The 18,345-nt window shown below is 41.5% G+C and overlaps 1 protein-coding gene across 3 annotated transcripts in view; it reads left to right on the top strand.

Annotated features, from left to right (window-relative positions):
* LOC132866107 (immunoglobulin-like domain-containing receptor 2) overlaps nt 1-18,345 on the top strand; it is a 58,220-nt gene that overhangs the window by 26,253 nt on the left and 13,622 nt on the right. For 2 of the 3 annotated variants that reach the window (XM_060898690.1, XM_060898691.1), the window contains exons 4-7: nt 9,605-9,661; nt 13,080-13,226; nt 15,573-15,752; nt 16,929-17,045. In XM_060898690.1, the coding sequence (XP_060754673.1) occupies nt 9,605-9,661; nt 13,080-13,226; nt 15,573-15,752; nt 16,929-17,045 (501 nt within the window). The remainder of the gene's footprint in view (nt 1-9,604; nt 9,662-13,079; nt 13,227-15,572; nt 15,753-16,928; nt 17,046-18,345) is intronic. The other variant, XM_060898692.1, reaches the window with a different exon arrangement.

An 18,345-nucleotide genomic window follows, 5' to 3' on the forward strand; every position in this document is an offset into this window, starting at 1 on the left:
GAGACTACTATTTTTTTTTTTGAAAGCAAAGGGCCGTCAGCCCTGTGATGACCTGGCGACTTGTCCAGGGTGTACCCCGCCTTTCGCCCGTAGTCAGCTGGGATAGGCTCCAGCTTGCCTGCGACCCTGTAGAAGGATAAAGCGGCTAGAGATAATGAGATGAGATGAGAAAGGGCCGTCTCACACCAAATATTGACTTTGTTTCTTTTATTATGGCTTACTGCTGTTTATAGTATTTTTTTTAATGTTGAAACATTTCATTATTTTTTAAGCCATTTTTGGTCTCCAGCATTTCTTTATATGTGCCTAAGACTTTTGAACAGTACTGTAGGCCATGAATATAGGCAAAATAACCCATAATGTTAAGGAATATTGGGAGGAAAAAATCAATACATCTTGTAAAATTATTTCGAACAAAAGTTGTAATTGTAGTCGGCCTTTCATGAACAGGTGTATTTATATTGTGATGATGTGACACTACAGTTGCACACATGCCAGGCTTGTAATACTCGAGTCTGACTTGTGCCCTAATTTTAAGGACTCGTGACTCGACTTGGACTCGAGCACTGATGACTCGGACTTGGACTTGGACTCGTGCATTAACTGCATTCAGACTTATAAATTGGAGACAAGGACTCTGATTTTCTCTTTATTTTTTGTAACATGCCATAATAATTTGGCATAAGATATTTATATCTACATTAATTTTTATACTAATTTCGTGCAAGAGTGTCACACCTGCGCGCCTTGGCGCATGCATCAGATAGACTCTCGGGCGCTCTCCAGACAGCGTGCGTGCCAAGCGGACTCGTGCGCGTGCTCCGTAAATGACTCGCGCCTGCACAGGATTAAGGCGCAATCAATGCACCTATATAAAAACCTTGAGAACACACTTAATTTGCGAAGTATTGAGTTGCGTTGCTAACATGTTACTGAGCCTTATTTCCTTGTTTGGTTTCCTGATTTCCTGTTTCTCATGTTTGATTCTGCCGAGTCTACAAGAGCCTGTTTGTGCCTCGCTTGACCTATCGCCGTTCTGGATTGTTTACCTGTCTTCACTTATATTAATAAACACACCTTCAGCACTTACATCTGTCTACCAACCATCTCTGACAGAATACTTCACACTCCCTGATAAAGAGAAGCACATTCACCTGTTCATACGCCGTGTTCAGGAACAAACTAATGTCAATGGCGCTAAAACAGCCACCGTCAAATGGTGCGGGTGGAGTCTTGTTCTCGACTCGACTCGACTCAGATCAATAGTGGACTCAACTCGGACTCGACTCGAAAAATTTTTAATGCCTTGGACTTGACTCGGACTTGAACACTGGGGACTTGAAACTGGACTTGGACTTGAGGGTTCGTGACTCGACTACAACACTGACATCCAGACATTGAATTTATGTGATTTTTAAAGGCGACTGGTTGCACTAGAACTAATTTAGGGGCATCACAGCAATGGGAGTGAATACTTATGCAATCACAACTTTTGTGTTTTTGTGTAGATTTATAACATATAATCCTTGTGAAGTCCATTTCATTTCCAGATTATTACATGACAAAATGTGGAAACATTCAAGAGGCATGAATACTCTTGAACTTGCAAGGCACTGTATGTAATATAAAAAGTCTCCTGTAGAAGTTGTAAAGTGTCTCATTGTCAGCATAGTTCTCACTGAAAACATGAAGACTTTGGATTTCTCTGTTTTTCTTAGAAATGTGTACAATTCGACTTTAGCCGTTTGCTCTATACGAGTCATTCTTCCGTTCTTAGGCGCATCAACAGTAATTTTGCAAACCACTTATTCAGTGTATCAGATGGGCTTGGTGTAATGGGCTCCTGTCAAAAGTGTCTGCCTCTTGAATTTGATTTGCTAAAGTCTAGTATTCATGCATGTACCCTACACAGACAGGTCGAACTGTGGTTTTAAATCAAGCCTGAATGTGATGTCACATTCAACACAATGAACAGTGTTTGGGTGCCAACCATTCTCATACTCAAGCATCATCCACTTGTAGACATGCTCCCATGGCAACAGAAGGACATTGTGTGTCTACTAGTGGAGGATGACGTGAGGATCTATTGTACTAGCATGAATGAAAGAGAGTGAGAGAGAGTAAGCAGGATGGAAAAAAACAGTAGAAGAGAAAATACAGGGGGGTTGGTGTGAGGTTATTTCAAGTATACTCTCGAAACCAGGGGTCCAGCTACAGTAGCAGACAAAAGTTTGGACTCGTCTTCTAAATCAATCTTTTTTTCTTTATTTTCATTAATTAAAATACACTTCATGTCTTGAAGTAATGATGGATGTCATTTCTCTTTACTTAGCTGAGTGGTTCTTGATATAATATGGATTACTACGGTTGTGGAATAGGGATATTTACTGTATGTTTATTATTTACTGTTTACTGTTTGATCTCAAACACATTAAGAAGACAAGAAATTGCATTAATTAACTTTTGACGAGGCACCTGTTAATTGAAACGCGTTCCAGGTGACTACTTCATGAAGCTGGTTAAGATAATGCCAATGGTGTACAAAACGTCATCAAGGTAAACGGTGGATACTTTGAAGAATCTAAAATATAAAACTTTTTTTTGTTTACTACATAATTCCAAATATGTTCCAGATGTTATTTCATAGTTTTGATGTTTTCAGCATTGTCTACAGTGTAGAAAATAGTTAAAATACAGAAGAACCTATGAATGAGTAGGGGTGTCCAAACTTTTGATTGGTACTGTATATAAAAGTTCTGGACTTTAAAGTGTCCAGACCATGCCATGAAGCTAACATGGCTGAATGGTGATAGCAGTCACCTTTAGTGCTTACATACATGTCAACCTTTGGTCAATCAAACCTGTATAACCAACCTCCAAAATCCGTATTTCCCTTATAAAATCCTTATAAGATGCAAATTAAAATAATTTACCTAAAATTTGAATGATAATTAACAATGATATATCCAAGTTACTTTTTATTCAATATTAATAAGAATAAACCTTCAGAATTAATACAAAGCTCCAATGTTTGACAAAAACACAAAGTGTCACTCTAATGTTCTGAATTGTACTCCGTGACAGCTTTTTTTAGCAGTCTGCACCAATACCTCACTAGGCTGCATGTCACAGCAAGTGTCTGTGTTGATCTTGCCGGAGTGCCCATTCAGAATCTTTTCAGTCGCTAGTGAAAGTCGCTCAGGTGGAAATACGCTTTTCAAACAAAATGTTACTTCCCGGTTGGCGGGATTCTTGCAATGCGGTGTGCGCATGATCAAAAGTGGAACGAAGTCTCGCTACCACAAGATAACGCACGATTTCATAAGACTCTTTACTGGCTGTCTGTGCTGTACAGTACGTTTGTAAATGTTATGCGCTCTTTTATCATCGTGGGAATTGATTATAGCTCTAAATAAATATTGAAGTTTTTTTTAAAGAATCTGTATAACTTTATTTGTACGCCCGTATACTACGTTTATTGAATCAAATCCGTATAAAATACGGACATTCCGTATAGGTTGACATGTATGTGCTTAGTCATTAATGATTAGTTCATGACAATAAATAAGACAGTTTGAAGTGGTAATGTGTTGTTTTCCACTAAGAATTAATAAACACTCGAGTGCTAACCGATCAGCAGCTCCTTCACGGAATGGCAGTGGGTATCTGATCATCAGGAGGTACCACGGAAGCACCCACTTAGATGATTTAGTGGTATGGTTTCACCGTGTACACCTCAACCTATCTTCTGTGGCCGCAGCCCTCACTGTTGTGAGGTAAGCCCAGTTGCCGTTGATCGTCACTGATTGTCCATTTGCCACGTTTCGTAATCTCTCTTGAGCCACAGCCAGAATGAGGCTTTTTCGGTTGTGTGCTGAATCTCTTTCATGACTCTGGTTTTCTCCTTTGGCTGGAAACCAAGCTTTGTCAGCATTGACAGAACTCGGTGGCCAGTATAGCCACGGCAGCCCACTTCAGTAGGAAGGCATTTGGCTTCCCAACCATTGTCTTCACATTGCTGAAGCAACTCTTCGTATCTGTCTTCTTTTCTATTGAAGGCATTGTCTTTGTGGGCTTCCCAGCAGACAATCATTTTCACAATTTTTCTTTCACTGCACTAAATAACTAGGTCCAGTCGTTGTCTTGTTTCCACAGCAAGGAAAACTAGTGCTTTTTCAAGGTCTGCGCTTACTTCCCAGAGTCCTCGCCATCTATTGTCATCCTTTGTTGATCTCGACGACGTAACTGTTAATACTTCATATAACAGACTATAAACAGATGAGACACCTGTTTTGAATGTGACGCAGGTGGATAAACACATACTTTTCTGTCCAGTCGTGTTTAAACATTCTGGTTTTCTTTAAATGAGTCGTGTAATCAGTTACCAGAGGGCTAATGAAATGAAAAGTCTTTGAACATTTGTGATAACTCTCCTTTTTCTGACTTAATGTCTCTAGCCCTTTGATCCAGTGAGCTTCCTTCAGCAAAATAATTGATGCATGTGATTGGATGAGCTGCAACCGATTCTGTAACAGAAGCTGAGTAGGTTTTGTGTTTGTGAAACTAGAGTCACTAAACGCTGGGCAGTTTTATTTTCTCATTTTACGTTCATCAGGTCTGCTACGGTATTTTTCCATGTACTGTACTTGGTTCGGTCCGCCAGTTGACAACCCCTGGTCTAGACTGACTTGTTTACAGCAAGGGCTTTTTCTCTCATTTATGTTTTGTTTGCTTTGTCTGGATTATTGCTGGGAGAGGCTGTAGATGAGCTGATAAAGTATCATGTGATGCAGTAATTACCACTGGTCAGTATGAGAATGATGTGAACCTCCTTACCAACAGTTCACTCTGTCTATCCTGTCTGAAAGCTGTTTAGTGTTTTAGCCTGAAAGGTCTCATGAGTAATTATAAGGAGTGGTCGAAAATCTCAAGAACAAACCTGATTGGGAAAGAACAGCGGTTTCTTGTACATTGTGTAATCAAGCTTTAAAGAATGACTACATCCCTGACCTCAGGATACAGAGCAAATTCCAAGCTCTGGCTGAGTTAAGCCTTTCTGGCTTGAAGCACAGACTTGCACTGTGCAGGAGGTCCAGGGCTAGATCTGTATGTAAGCCTCTTTCATGTCTGACTGTTACCACTTTGTTCAACTAGTTTTGCAGTCTGTCTGTCCCGAGTAAACACAGTAAAAATCAAAGATGGGTAGCTTTGAAAGAAGACAAGCAGTAAGAGTTTGTGGATTTGTACAGATGTTGGTTCAGTTACAGTTTTTGATTGTAGTGCTCATGGAATAAAATACCTTCTAGCTTTACCTAAGTATCTCGAATATCGCGAGACCTTCATGCATAATTTCTCTTCAGCCCAGATCAAATTCCTCACATTTTTTTTTAGCCCCAAACAATTTTCCTTTCTCTGCACGCATAATTGAATTATCAGTACTGGTGTTTTACACCAGTGTTTTATTTAGACGTCTTGCTGGATCAACAGTCTGCTCAGTCAAAGAGGAGTATAGACCCCTTCGCATGTTTGTAAACAAACCGACCGTTGCCAGGATGCGCGCGCAGCCTGGACCCAGAAACAATGGCGCTGCCCATAGACCGGCATTATGAGTTGTCAGATTATGCCAAACAATTGTCGTTACAAGATCGAGAATGCTACATAAATAAGTTAACTCTAACAAGTGGACATCGCCTACCGGATTCGCATTTAATTAAAGAGTGGACGGACGATGTTAGTAAGTTCCCTGGTATACAATGGCCAGATATATACTCGTACCTTATTGACAAGACTTCAGTGTACACCCACGAAAAACTTCGTGCCTACAAGTCTTTAGACGCATATGATTATGTTATGTGCGGGCATGTACAACTTGATTAACAATGGGACATTCATATTCATTTTGTTTTAATCAAATTATGCCAGTGATGTGATGGCAATGTGGCTTTAGCTACAACAGCAAATACCAACACTAAACAGCAATTTGCAGGAGGGAATGGCATGAAAGGAATGATAGTGTAAAGAGTGCAGCTAAGAGAAATCAGAGCTGCGTAAAAAGCGAGAGGCGGAGACCAGAAATGAAACTGAACGGGGCGGGAGCTAGGTTAGAGCAGTCAATGTACACTGAGTGCAGAATTATTAGGCAAGTGAGTATTTTGACCACAACATCCTTTTAATGCATGTTGTCCCACTCCAAGCTGTTTAGGCTTGAAAGCCTACTACCAATTAAGTATATCAGGTGCTGTGCATCTGTGTAATGAGAGGGGGTGTGGTCTAATGACATCAACACCCTATATCAGGTGTGCATAATTATTAGGCAACCTCTTTTCCTCTGGCAAAATGGGTCAGAAGAGAGATCTGACAGACTTTGAAAAGTATAAAATTGTGAGATGTCTTGCAGACGGATGCAGCACTCTTGAAATTGCGAAGATGTTGAAACGTGATCACCGAACAATCAAGCGTTTCATTGCAAATAGTCAACAGGGTCGAAAGAAGCGTGCGGGGAAAAAAAAGGCGCAAAATAACTGCACATGATCTGCGGAAAATCAAGCGTGAAGCTAACAAGCAGCCATTAGCATCCAGTTCTGCCATATTCCAGAGTTGCAACATTCCTGGAGTGTCAAAGAGTACAAGGTGTGCAATACTGAGGGACATGGCCAAGGTAAGGAAGGCTGAAAAACGACCACCACTGAGTAAGGCACACAAGATAAAACGTCAAGACTGGGCCAAGAAATATCTTAAGACTGATTTTTCTAAGGTGCTGTGGTCTGATGAGATGAGAGTGACTCTTGATGGGCCAGATGGATGGGCCTGTGGCTGGATCAGTAATGGGCACAGAGCTCCACTCCGACTCAGACGCCAGCAAGGTGGAGGTGGAGTACTGCTATGGGCTGGTATCATCAAAGACGAGCTTGTTGGACCTTTTCGAGTTGAGGATGGACTCAAACTCAACTCCCAGACCTACTGCCAGTTCCTGGAAGAAACCTTCTTCAAGCAGTGGTATAGGAAAAAGTCAGCATCTTTCAAGAACATGATTTTCATGCAGGATAACGCTCCATCTCATGCGTCCAAATACTCCACTGCGTGGCTAGCCAGTAAAGGTCTGAAAGGTGAAAAAATAATGACATGGCCCCCTTGTTCACCTGACCTAAACCCCATAGAGAACCTGTGGTCCATTATAAAACGTGAGGTCTACAAAGAGGGAAAACAGTACACCTCTCTGAACAGCGTCTGGGAGGCCGTGGTTGCTGCTGCACACAATGTTGGTCGTGAACAGATAAAGAAATTGACAGAATCTATGGATGGAAGGCTTTTGAGCGTCCTCATGAAGAAGGGTGGCTATATTGGTCACTGATTTGTTTTTGTTTTGTGTTTGAATGTCAGATATGTTTATTTGCAAATCTGGAGGTGTCATATCAGTGTACCTGGTGAAAATAAATAAGTGAAATGGCTACATATTTGGTTTTTATTAAGTTGCCTAATAATTCTGCACAGTGAAAGTTACCTGAACACATACATATTCTCCTAAAATGGCCAAAACTAAAAACGCCCCACTCTAACTTCCATACATATTCAGCTTTGATATTTATGAGTCTTTTTGTTTGATTGAGAACATAGTTGTTGTTCAATAATAAAACTAATCCTCAAAAATACAACTTGCCTAATAATTCTGCACTCCGTGTAAGTTGGCATTTAGAGTGAGGGCACACAATTTTACCTTTCCATCCTTGCTTTAAAATTGTGATTTTCGGCATACACAAATAATGATGGCACAAAATCTTGACTGCTTGAGTCAAGCGAGAGCTCTCCTACAAGCAAAATTGCATGCAAAGCTAAGTTAACATGCTAACAATATTCATTACATTGTGTAACTATGACCCAGCTAATCAGACAAACGTTACCAAAGTATTTTGCTACATCAATAAACGAAGACTAGAAAGAATAAAAAAGAAAGATTTAATAAATAGCCTGATCTTACCTGTGATGAAGTGGGCGCTGCAAACCCGCGCATTTTTGATAGTGCTTTCATTCCAGTCTACACGTTTGATGGCTTGTAGTAATAGACGTCGGCGATTTTTTTGGAATGGGTGAGATCCTTCTGGAATTCTGAACATTTTAACCCCATCACTGCTATGATTCTGACACCCGAAAACACAACAACTAGGCATTTCTGAGTCTTTTTTGGGTCCAGGCTGCACGCGCAATTTCCGCTTACGTATGAATGACGTTTACTGCGAAGGGGTCTATAGAGAGATACAGTAAAGGAGTACCTGCTGTATAACTGAAAGAGAAATACATGGAAACGAGAAAGAATTGAGATTTTAACCTGGAATAACTGCTTCAGTTAAAGGGAAACACCAGGATTTTTTAACCTGGGCCCTATTTTCTCATCTCTTTGGGTCCAAATATTTACTAGGGGCAAAAACAAATGGGATCCTTTCCATGTTGTGAGACACTCATTTATATTGTCGTAATCAGCTAAATATTTGGGCATTACTATGGAAATATTGGGACTAAATGGGAAGAGATTGGATGTTGGACCCAAAGAGAAATACTCCCAAATAGATGGGAATATTTGGACCCAAAGAGATGGGAAAATAGGGCTCAGGTTAAAAAAAAAATCCCAGAGTTTTCCTTTAAGAGCTGAATAACTATAACAACCTCAAGAAGCAGTGATACACTCATGAAATAACTATAATTACGGCTAATAATAGTTCACAAGTGCGAAGTAAACCACACCAGTTATTACAAGGAGTGATTCTGGAAGCATGGAGGTACATCTATGGAAGAGAACAGGATGTGAAAATTCCTTCATTTAAATGGAAGCGAGCGAGAATTGGGAATATTGGGAGTATGAGTGGAACAGTAAGAGAAATGTGTGGCTTGATATCCATACAACCCAGTAGGTTTTGGTGTATCATAACAGCATCATATTTTGAAATATGCATGACAAATAATACTGCAGCAGTGCATGTCGTATGTTACTTGGGAGGATCACTCAGTCGCGTTAGCCAGGCTACTCGTGACCTTCAGTTTGTTATTAAAACAGTGTGGAAATGCGATGTAGAAATCGACGTTTATCTGGGTACGTTCCCTCCTGAAAAATGTGGACTAGTCAAGTCTAGATTGGGAAATTTTTTATCTTTTTTTTTTTCACATTTCCGTATCAGAGTGTACAGTCATACTGGTACATTATTATCTACTGGGAACCAAGCCAGGAGAAACTTTTTTCCTGAATTTGTATTGTTGACACTAATTTTTATGTGCAACCAGTGGAAACTACCAATCTTCCATGAACACTAAGTCAATGCATCTCCATTATGCGTTGAGAGAGCTGAAACATCAGTTTAGTTTTATTAATGAGATGTTATCTTTATTAACAAAATCATGTACGCAGTAACCCCATATATACATACATAATAGTGCACAATTTGCCAGATCCGTCTTCTACAGGTAGGTCATCTGATTCTTCCTTCCGCTTTAGTTTTCTGCTGCATGCACCAGCCACCAGTTTCTGCCAACACGCTTCTCAAATCTTATCCTGCACCTCTTTTTGGCTGATTAACCCCTGCTCCTGTTCCTCCTCTTGTTCTGTCTTTCTCTCCAGGTCAGACAGGTGTGGCTGACGATCTCCTGCCTGAGATAGATCTGGAGATTATGCCAGGTATGGCTTTTCCGTCCCTGCTATAGTTTGTCACCCTGATCATCTAACTTTCTTCTCCATGACTGCTGTGGCTCATAATCAGTTAAGCTTAGTCCATGTGTTCTTTCAGTGATCATTAGATGAAATACAGCATCATTACAGACCTGCATCTGGAGATGTTCATTAATGCAGAGATGGTACCCAATATTGAGATGTTCTTAAAGACCCGATTTGATCGACCTGCCCTGCAGTTATTGTATATTTTTACACAAAGCCAAATCCTTATGTCTGATTTCTAACATACTGTTTAGTTTGATGTCCTTCAACATGAAACAGTGGCGTTTAATGGGTTTTTACTCAAACTAAAAATGATTCTGGGAACACTTATGACTATCAGCTCATTATCCACAACCCACTGTCTTAGACAGAAGGACCGAAAGCAATGTTAGTACTCAACAGTATAAACATGTATTTTCAGGCTGACTCATGATGCATGCATACATAACTAACCACTTGAAAAAGATTAGTCACAACTGATAATACTTACTAGGGAGTCTTATCTTCAACAAGTGCTGGAGTAATTCTGTACAGTGCACCTCTGGGACTGCAATCTAATCTCATAAATATTTTGGTTTTGACATCCAACATGCTCTTGCTTTATCCTGAGAACATTCTCTGTAGCTTTTGTTCTTCTAACGTTTGGTATTCGGTCACTTATTATCACTTGCATGATTTATATCCCACACTCATTCGTATGGAATTATATGAGTAAGATGCTCTTTGTGTTCTTTAAAATAGGAATACATACAGTTATATTTCCATCCTTTCACCTTTTAAGGCATTGATTTTATGATTTTTGTCTACTGATGGTGCACTAGTTAGCACTGTCACCTCACAGTGAGTGGGTTCTGGGTTCGAACCTTGAGCCGACTGTGGGGTGGAGTTTGGTGGGTTTCTTCCAGGTGCTCTGATTTCCTCCCATAGTCCAAAGACATGCAGGTTAGGTCAACTGGCTACTCTAAGGCTACATCCACATGACAACGGCAACGAGATTTTTTTTTTTTAAATATCGCGTCCACATGGGCAACAGATCAGTAAAATATCAGGTACATATGGCAACGCAACGCTTGCTGAAAACGATGCAATACACATGCCACACCACTACGTGCGCTGTAAGACGGTCCCATCGGAGACACCAGAACAATAGAAGAAGTAGACGCATGCGCATAAACCCCTTCTTCTGTAGCATCAGCCACATAAAGTTTTGATTATTAATCAGTAGCGTAAAATAGTATCTATTGTCTAAGACACTTATTTATATTTCATATTAAAACGTCTATGTAAATTAATACATAGAAAGCCTGGCCAGGCGCTGAACGTTCTTCTGCCTTCACTTTAAGAGAAATTCAGGGCGAGCATGAGCCTAGGTTCTTCCCTGTCACTGTCACACGCACACACCTTCTCACTCCCTGTCCTATGGATATAGTCCCTTTAAATCACGTGCTTGTTTTTTGAATGGAGATGCAGAAAGAGGAATGAATGGGGGTAGATGGAAGCCGGTACGCCAACATTCTGATATCCTCCAGAATTCTTTAATGGTCCGGAATAAATTGAATGCTACACGTTGATGGATTACTTTGTTCTTCTACGCCCTTTTTGAGGAATGTATTGTCAGACTTAAACCAACATCTGAAGAGGTGAGATCGCTCTTTTTTTTCCCTATGTTTGCTGGCGGGATTGTTTTTGTTTTTGGAAAGCGCACGGGCCGTGCGCGGTTTGGTTATACTGCTTCCGCAGTGTTTGGACTAAAGACTCTGCCCTAAGGGCTATTCTCTCTCTCTCTCTCTCTCACTTTGCACCATTACACAATAAATATTCACAGTGGGGGCGGCACGGTGGTGTAGTGGTTAGCGCTGTCGCCTCACAGCAAGAAGGTCCTGGGTTCGAGCCCCGGGGCCAGCGAGGGCCTTTCTGTGTGGAGTTTGCATGTTCTCCCCGTGTCCGCGTGGGTTTCCTCCGGGTGCTCCGGTTTCCCCCACAGTCCAAAGACATGCAGGTTAGGTTAACTGGTGGCTCTAAATTGACCGTAGGTGTGAATGTGAGTGTGAATGGTTGTCTGTGTCTATGTGTCAGCCCTGTGATGACCTGGCGACTTGTCCAGGGTGTACCCCGCCTTTCGCCCGTAGTCAGCTGGGATAGGCTCCAGCTTGCCTGCGACCCTGTAGAAGGATAAAGCGGCTAGAGATAATGAGATGAGATGAGATATTCACAGTGAAAATATTTTGTAAGCGTGTTTCATGAACCAAGTTATAGGATTTGTTGACAAGTCGCATCAAGTTCGTTACACTTCTACCCGGCGTGAAGCACTCAGTCATGTGGTTGTGACGTCATCGTAAACAAATCTGTTCTACTCATCCAGACGACCAGATTTTTCCACTCTGGAACCCGTTCTCAAAAGATTTAGTTTTGGGGCACCCAAAACGCCGGTGCCATGTGGACGCCAGGCCGAAACGATAAACAATTTTATCAGATTCACCTGAATCCGTTGCCGTGTGGACAGGGCCTAAATTGCCCGTGAGTGCAAATGGCTGGCTGTCTCTTTGTGTTAACTCTGTGATAGCTTGGTGACCTGTGATCGATTGGTGCACCACAACTCTCACACAGAGTCACCTGGGATTGGCTCCAGCTCACCCGCAATGGATAAGCAGCATATCCAGTGGATGGATGGACAGGTGTCTACTGGTGTGTTATTGTATATCCTATTATTGGTAATGCAAATATTCCCAGGTCATTGTACTATAGTAGATCAGACCTCTAGTAGGTTTGTTTTTTTGTCCTTGATATATTCAGACTGTTTGTTCATAATGTTATCACAACTACTATTTCCATTTTTTTCCTTACACAGTTCTCTCAGATTGTCCATATTTGTATTTGTGGGCACAATGGATAAACCACTTTTCATGATTATTTTATTCACTTATATGTTTATATCATCATTTTGCTATAAGTACTGCGATAACCTGGCGACTTGTCCAGGGTGTATCCCACCTCTTGCCTGTAGTCAGCTGGGATAGGCTCCAGCTTGCCTGGAAGAACAGGATAAGCGACTACAGATAATGGATTGATGCTATAAGTACAGTATATACTGCATGTCTTTGGGCGTTCCTATAACTGTTGGGTATTTATTTTTCTATTTTTTGGTTGCCAGTATGTTTCGACACGACTTCTACCTTTGAACAGTCAAGGAAAGTCAATGTTGGTGTATATTGCATACCTGTGAAAGGTAAAATTGTGACATGAAGGCCTTGTGTTATGGTTATATATTAACCATGTCATTCCATTGCTTGTGAGCAATCCATATGTTGTCTCTGACTGTATGTAATATATCCATGATTTTAGTCTTTTCTTTATAGTCTCAACACTGTGCTCTTTGTTTCAGAGTGGGTGTTTGTGGGAATTGTAGTCCTGGGTGGTATCCTGTTCTTTGTCCTGGCGGGCGTATGTTGGTGTCAGTGCTGTCCTCACTCCTGCTGCTGCTACGTGCGATGCTGCTGTTGCCCCGAAACCTGCTGTTGTCCTCGCCACTGTAAGTACTCCGTCATATCCATTCACTCAGACATTAGCAAGTTTTTTTCTTTCCTTATTTAACTTCCAATTTGGAAGCAAATTCCACCCACTGGCTCGCTCTCCTTGATCATATGACACCACTCGTCCAGGGAGGCTGAAATAGATTGTGCTTCTTCTGAGACTTGTGAAGTCACTGCAACTTTTCAACGTGTTGTTCATGCTGCATCACAGGGCAGCTGAACACACCTACAGGAAAGCAGCAACTTCTACCTTTCCACATGCATGAACTCACAGATGCCCACCATTGGGTCATGTTGCTCTGATTGACATGTTAATGCGACAAAGTACAAGGCAGCTGTTCATATACTATGATTGTGCTCAACATGGAGTCACATTTTCAACAACATTGACAGGTCACATGTGAACTGAGATTTTCTCAATTCTATGCAAGTAAGGTATGGCATGATATAATGCAAACTATTAACGCAAATGAGTCCTCAGACCAACCCTGTGGCTAGTGTTGTAGTACTTGAGATCAGTCTTGGTCTTGGAATCGACCACATTTTTACTTGGTCTCATCTCGGTCTTAGACATAGAAGACTCGGGATTTTATTTCAAGACTGGTCAAGACCAACTGTGGGGATTTCACTAAATCACCAGTGGATTGTCTGACTTATTTGTTAACATCATTACTGTGATTGGATGTAAAACTTCCTACTTCAAATGCAACCAATAACAGGACACACTGCGAATTTAAAAATTTTTGTTTCTGTTAATGGCTGCCACCCCTCCCCACCCCCCTTCACATGCACTGGTCTGGTCCTGGTCTTGGGCTTGACTCGCTCTCGCCCTGCCTTGGTCTTAAGGCCAATTTATGCTGACAACCCAGTCCTCGCAGATGGCGTCTCAGATAGCGTCTGCGAAGCCTCCCCCCCTTCGCAGACGCTCTGCGCGCACCTCTCAAAAATTGTGACCACCGCAGACAGCGTCGCAGACAAGAGGGCTCTGATTGGTCCACTCTACATCCGCTGTACACGCACTTCCGCTTCCTTACTTTCCCGGTTTGTTTTGTTTTCATGACTGCCATTTTTAAAAACACGAGCAAAGATGGAGCAGCACGAAGAGCGGTTGATCAAGGAAGTGAGGAAGTACGTACATCTATACGACTCCAGTTCTAGTCATTATAAGCATAATTATAAATAACCGGAGGATAAACACTCCACTAACCACACCCACCAACTACTCCTAGCGATTTCGCGACTTCGTGCCCCCTTGCGTTGTGGCGGTGAATAACATTGCACACGCCTATACACGCCTATACTCCCCGCTCAACGATAAATTACAACTGTCTGCGAAAAGCTATCTGCGAAAGCCTTGTCGCAAGAGCATGCAGAGCCCCTGAGTCTTGACATGGCCTCAACCCCTCAAAGTCTTGGTCTCAATATACTCAGGTCTTGGCCATGACTTGGTCTCAACCCCTCAAAGTCTTGGTCTTGTCTCAGTCTCAATAGACTCATGTCTTGGCCATGACTTGGTCTCAACCCCTCAAATCTTGGTCTTGTCTCGGTCTCAATATACTCAGGTCTTGGCCATGACTTGATCTTGGTCTTGATGTGGCCTCAACCCCTCAAAGGCTTGGTCTTCTCTCAGTCTCAATATACTTAGGTCATGGCCATAACTTGGTTCCAGTTTATGTGGTCTTGACTACAACACTGCCTATGGCATGTGTGGTCTGACATACATTCACTTCCCCACTCTTGACTTTAGCTCCTACCTGCGATTAGTTATGATTTACTGTTTGACATGCAAAAACAGAATAAAACCTGTATGTGGTTTCATCTTATCCTGTTATATACAGAATGACCTCTCATTAAACGTGTATAGAGGCATTAAAACCTGATAAAGAACAATAAAACCTGGAAGGAAGTAGCAAAGATGGTCTGGTGAGTGTACATAGTGTAGTTAGTACAGTTTGCTTGCTTTGCTAGTCTGGCAATGAAGATAATATGAAGGCTTGCATGTCGCATGTCAATCAACTAATTTTCTCACTTATTAGTATGTTATTTAATTTGTGTTTCACTAGTTAGCTTTAGAAGTGATATAAGAGTGGAGGTTATTATAACAGCAAAGGGGGTCTAAATCTGGAATGGGATGTTCAAGAAGCACATATGGCCAGGTGTCCACCAACCTTTTGGCCCTGTAGTGTACTATCAGCAGGATTCTGTAACATGGGAAGAGATTTTGTAGCTCTATTTAGATAAACCACACCAATTATTAATTACTGAGATAATGGTCTGAGCCAGTGGGACCGCCATCGTTAAACAACTGTATCCACAGTATTTTTACATAATTTATTTACCCACAGTGTATGAAGCAGGAAAAGGCATAAAGACAGCACTCTCCACACCAGCAGCAGTCTACCCGCCGTACTACGTACAAGGCATGCCCACCATGGTACCCATCTCCCCTCCATCTTTAATTGAGCCCAAGATGTCCACTGCACCATCCATCGATAATAATATCTCTTCAGCTCAGCAGTCATTAGGTAAATATTCCACACATTTTGCACAAAAGAAAATTCAATTTTTTGAGTTTCACACTTAGATGCCGCAAGCAAAATGCATTTTTTACAAATACACTTTTTACTTCTTGAGATTTTAATACGCACGAAATTAAAATGCAAATAAAAAAAAAACGGTGGCAGGAAACGCAGCCCTTCAGTTGCATCAGTCAGATTATGCAGCAGGTACAGCATCCTAAACAGTAATTATATGCTTGCTTAAGCCTCATGGATTGGATTTAGTTAGCAAACAGCTGTGTAAAACGGACAGATAAGAAGCAGTATTATTATTATTGATAGTGCCTTATTTCCATTTTGTGTGTGTTTACTTAGATAACGTTATCAGGCAAAGGTTATCAAGGTCATTGTGTGTAAACACAGCTCCTGATAAGAGACAGACAGAGAGAATAAAAGCTTTTGCCACTGAAGTTTTTATTTCACAGTCGTTATGATTAAGCAAGGCAGTAATTCAGGTAGTGAAATGTTTCCAGAGCTATTAAAAAAAAAAAAAAAAAAGATGTAAATTTCACAAAAGGTATGATTCCACAGAATACATACACTTGACTGCCACTTTAACAGGAACATCTGTACACCTGCTTATTTTGCAATTATCAGCCAATCATGTAGCAGCAGTACAGTGTATTTAAATCATGCAGATATCAGCAAAGAGCTTCAGGTAATGTTCTCATCAACCATCAGAATGTGGGAAAAGCATGAGCTCTGTGACGGTAACTGTGGCATGGGTGTTAGTGCCAGACTCAGAAATTGATTCATGCAATTTCAGTCTCTGGAATTTACACAGAATGGTGTGTGTGGGGGAAAATCTCAGGAGATCATCAGTTTCTGAAATACTCAAAACAGCTCATCTGGTGCTAACAACCATGTCCCAGTCAAAGTCACTGAGGTCACATTTTCCCCATTCAGATATTTAATGTGAACATTAACTTAAAGCTCTGGTCCTGTATCTGCATGATGTTGTGCCCGCTGCTCACATAATGACATGAATGATCAGGAGTACAGCTGTTCCTATTAAAGCGCATGCGCGCATGTTTGAATTCTATTCCACTCGAGCATAAAATTCTCAACGTGTTCTCATCTGTCTGTCATGTACATATATGAATACAGTCCCGCATGCACATTTACACACCATGTCCCCTGTAGTGCACAGTGGGTATCGTCTCCAGCCCACGCCGGATCAGAATTCACTGAAGGTGCTGCAGTATGTGGAAAGAGAATTGGCACATTTCAACCCTTCTAAGACCGTCAGCAGTCATGATTGTAAGCCATGTGTGGTACTCAAAAGTGCTATGTTCATAAAAGCCTCCTATTACAAGGCTGCACTTTCCCTTTCAGCTCAATAATGTTCTCCATAGCTCGCTTTTTGCTTTTCTATGCTTCAGTAGCCTTAGGCTACATCCACACGACAACGGCAACGAGATGTTATTTAAAAATATATCGCGTCCAAATGGGCAACGATCAGTAAAATATCAGGTCCATATGGCAACGCAACGCTTGCTGAAAACGATGCAATACACATGCCACACCTCTAGGGGCGCTGTAAGACGGTCCCTTCGGAGACACCAGAACAATAGAAGAAGTAAGGACACGTGCGCATAAACTATTATGCGCGAGGCTTCATATTAGCCACAAAGTCAGGAAAATCTGTTCGTAAAATTACATTATAATGACCAAATACAATGAAAAGTATTTTTCCAGTCTCACCTGTGAAAGGTAATCCCATGTAATCTTGTTTGGACGGCAAACCTATTGGTACAGTTAAACGCAGCTAATCTTTATTTTCCTCTTTGACCTATCCAATATGGCGGCGAGGATGACGTATGATTCTATGCGGAAGGCGGCGTCTTTAATGGTCCGGAATAAATTGAATGCTACACGTTGATGGATTAATTTGCTCTTCTACGCCCTTTTTGAGGAATGTATTGTAGGACTTAAACCAACATCTGAAGAGGTGAGATCGCTCCTTTTTTTCCCTATTTTTGCTGGCGGAATTGACTCTGCCCTAAGGGCAGAGTCTCTCTCTCTCTCTCTCTCTCTCTCTCTCTCTCTCTCTCTCTCTCACTTTGCATCATTACACAATAAATATTCACAGTGAAAATATTTTGTAAGCGCGTTTCATGAACCAAGTTATAGGATTTGTTGACAACTCGCATCGAGTTCGTTACACTTCTACCCGGCGTGAAGCACTCACAGTCATGTGGTTGTGACGTCCTCGTAAACAAATCCGTTCTACTCATCCAGACGACTTCACAACGGCAACGTTGCCAGATCTTTCCACTCTGGAACCCGTTCTCAAAAAGATCGCGTTTTGGGCACCCAAAACGCCGGTGCCGTGTGGACGCCAGGCCTAAACGATAAGCAATTGTATCGGAGTCACCTGAATCCGTTGCCGTGTGGACAGGGCCTTAGCGTCATTTTAAAGTGCTCATACAATGACACAGTACGCACTGTAGACTTTGAACAGTATCTGACTGCTTTTAAAATAGTCCCAGTGTTTTGCTTATAGTTTTTTTACAGGCTGCTTATTCTTTCTGCTACAACTGACCAGTTATATAACCCT

Source organism: Neoarius graeffei, chromosome 18 (genome assembly GCF_027579695.1).
Source record: "Neoarius graeffei isolate fNeoGra1 chromosome 18, fNeoGra1.pri, whole genome shotgun sequence".
NCBI lineage: Eukaryota > Metazoa > Chordata > Actinopteri > Siluriformes > Ariidae > Neoarius > Neoarius graeffei.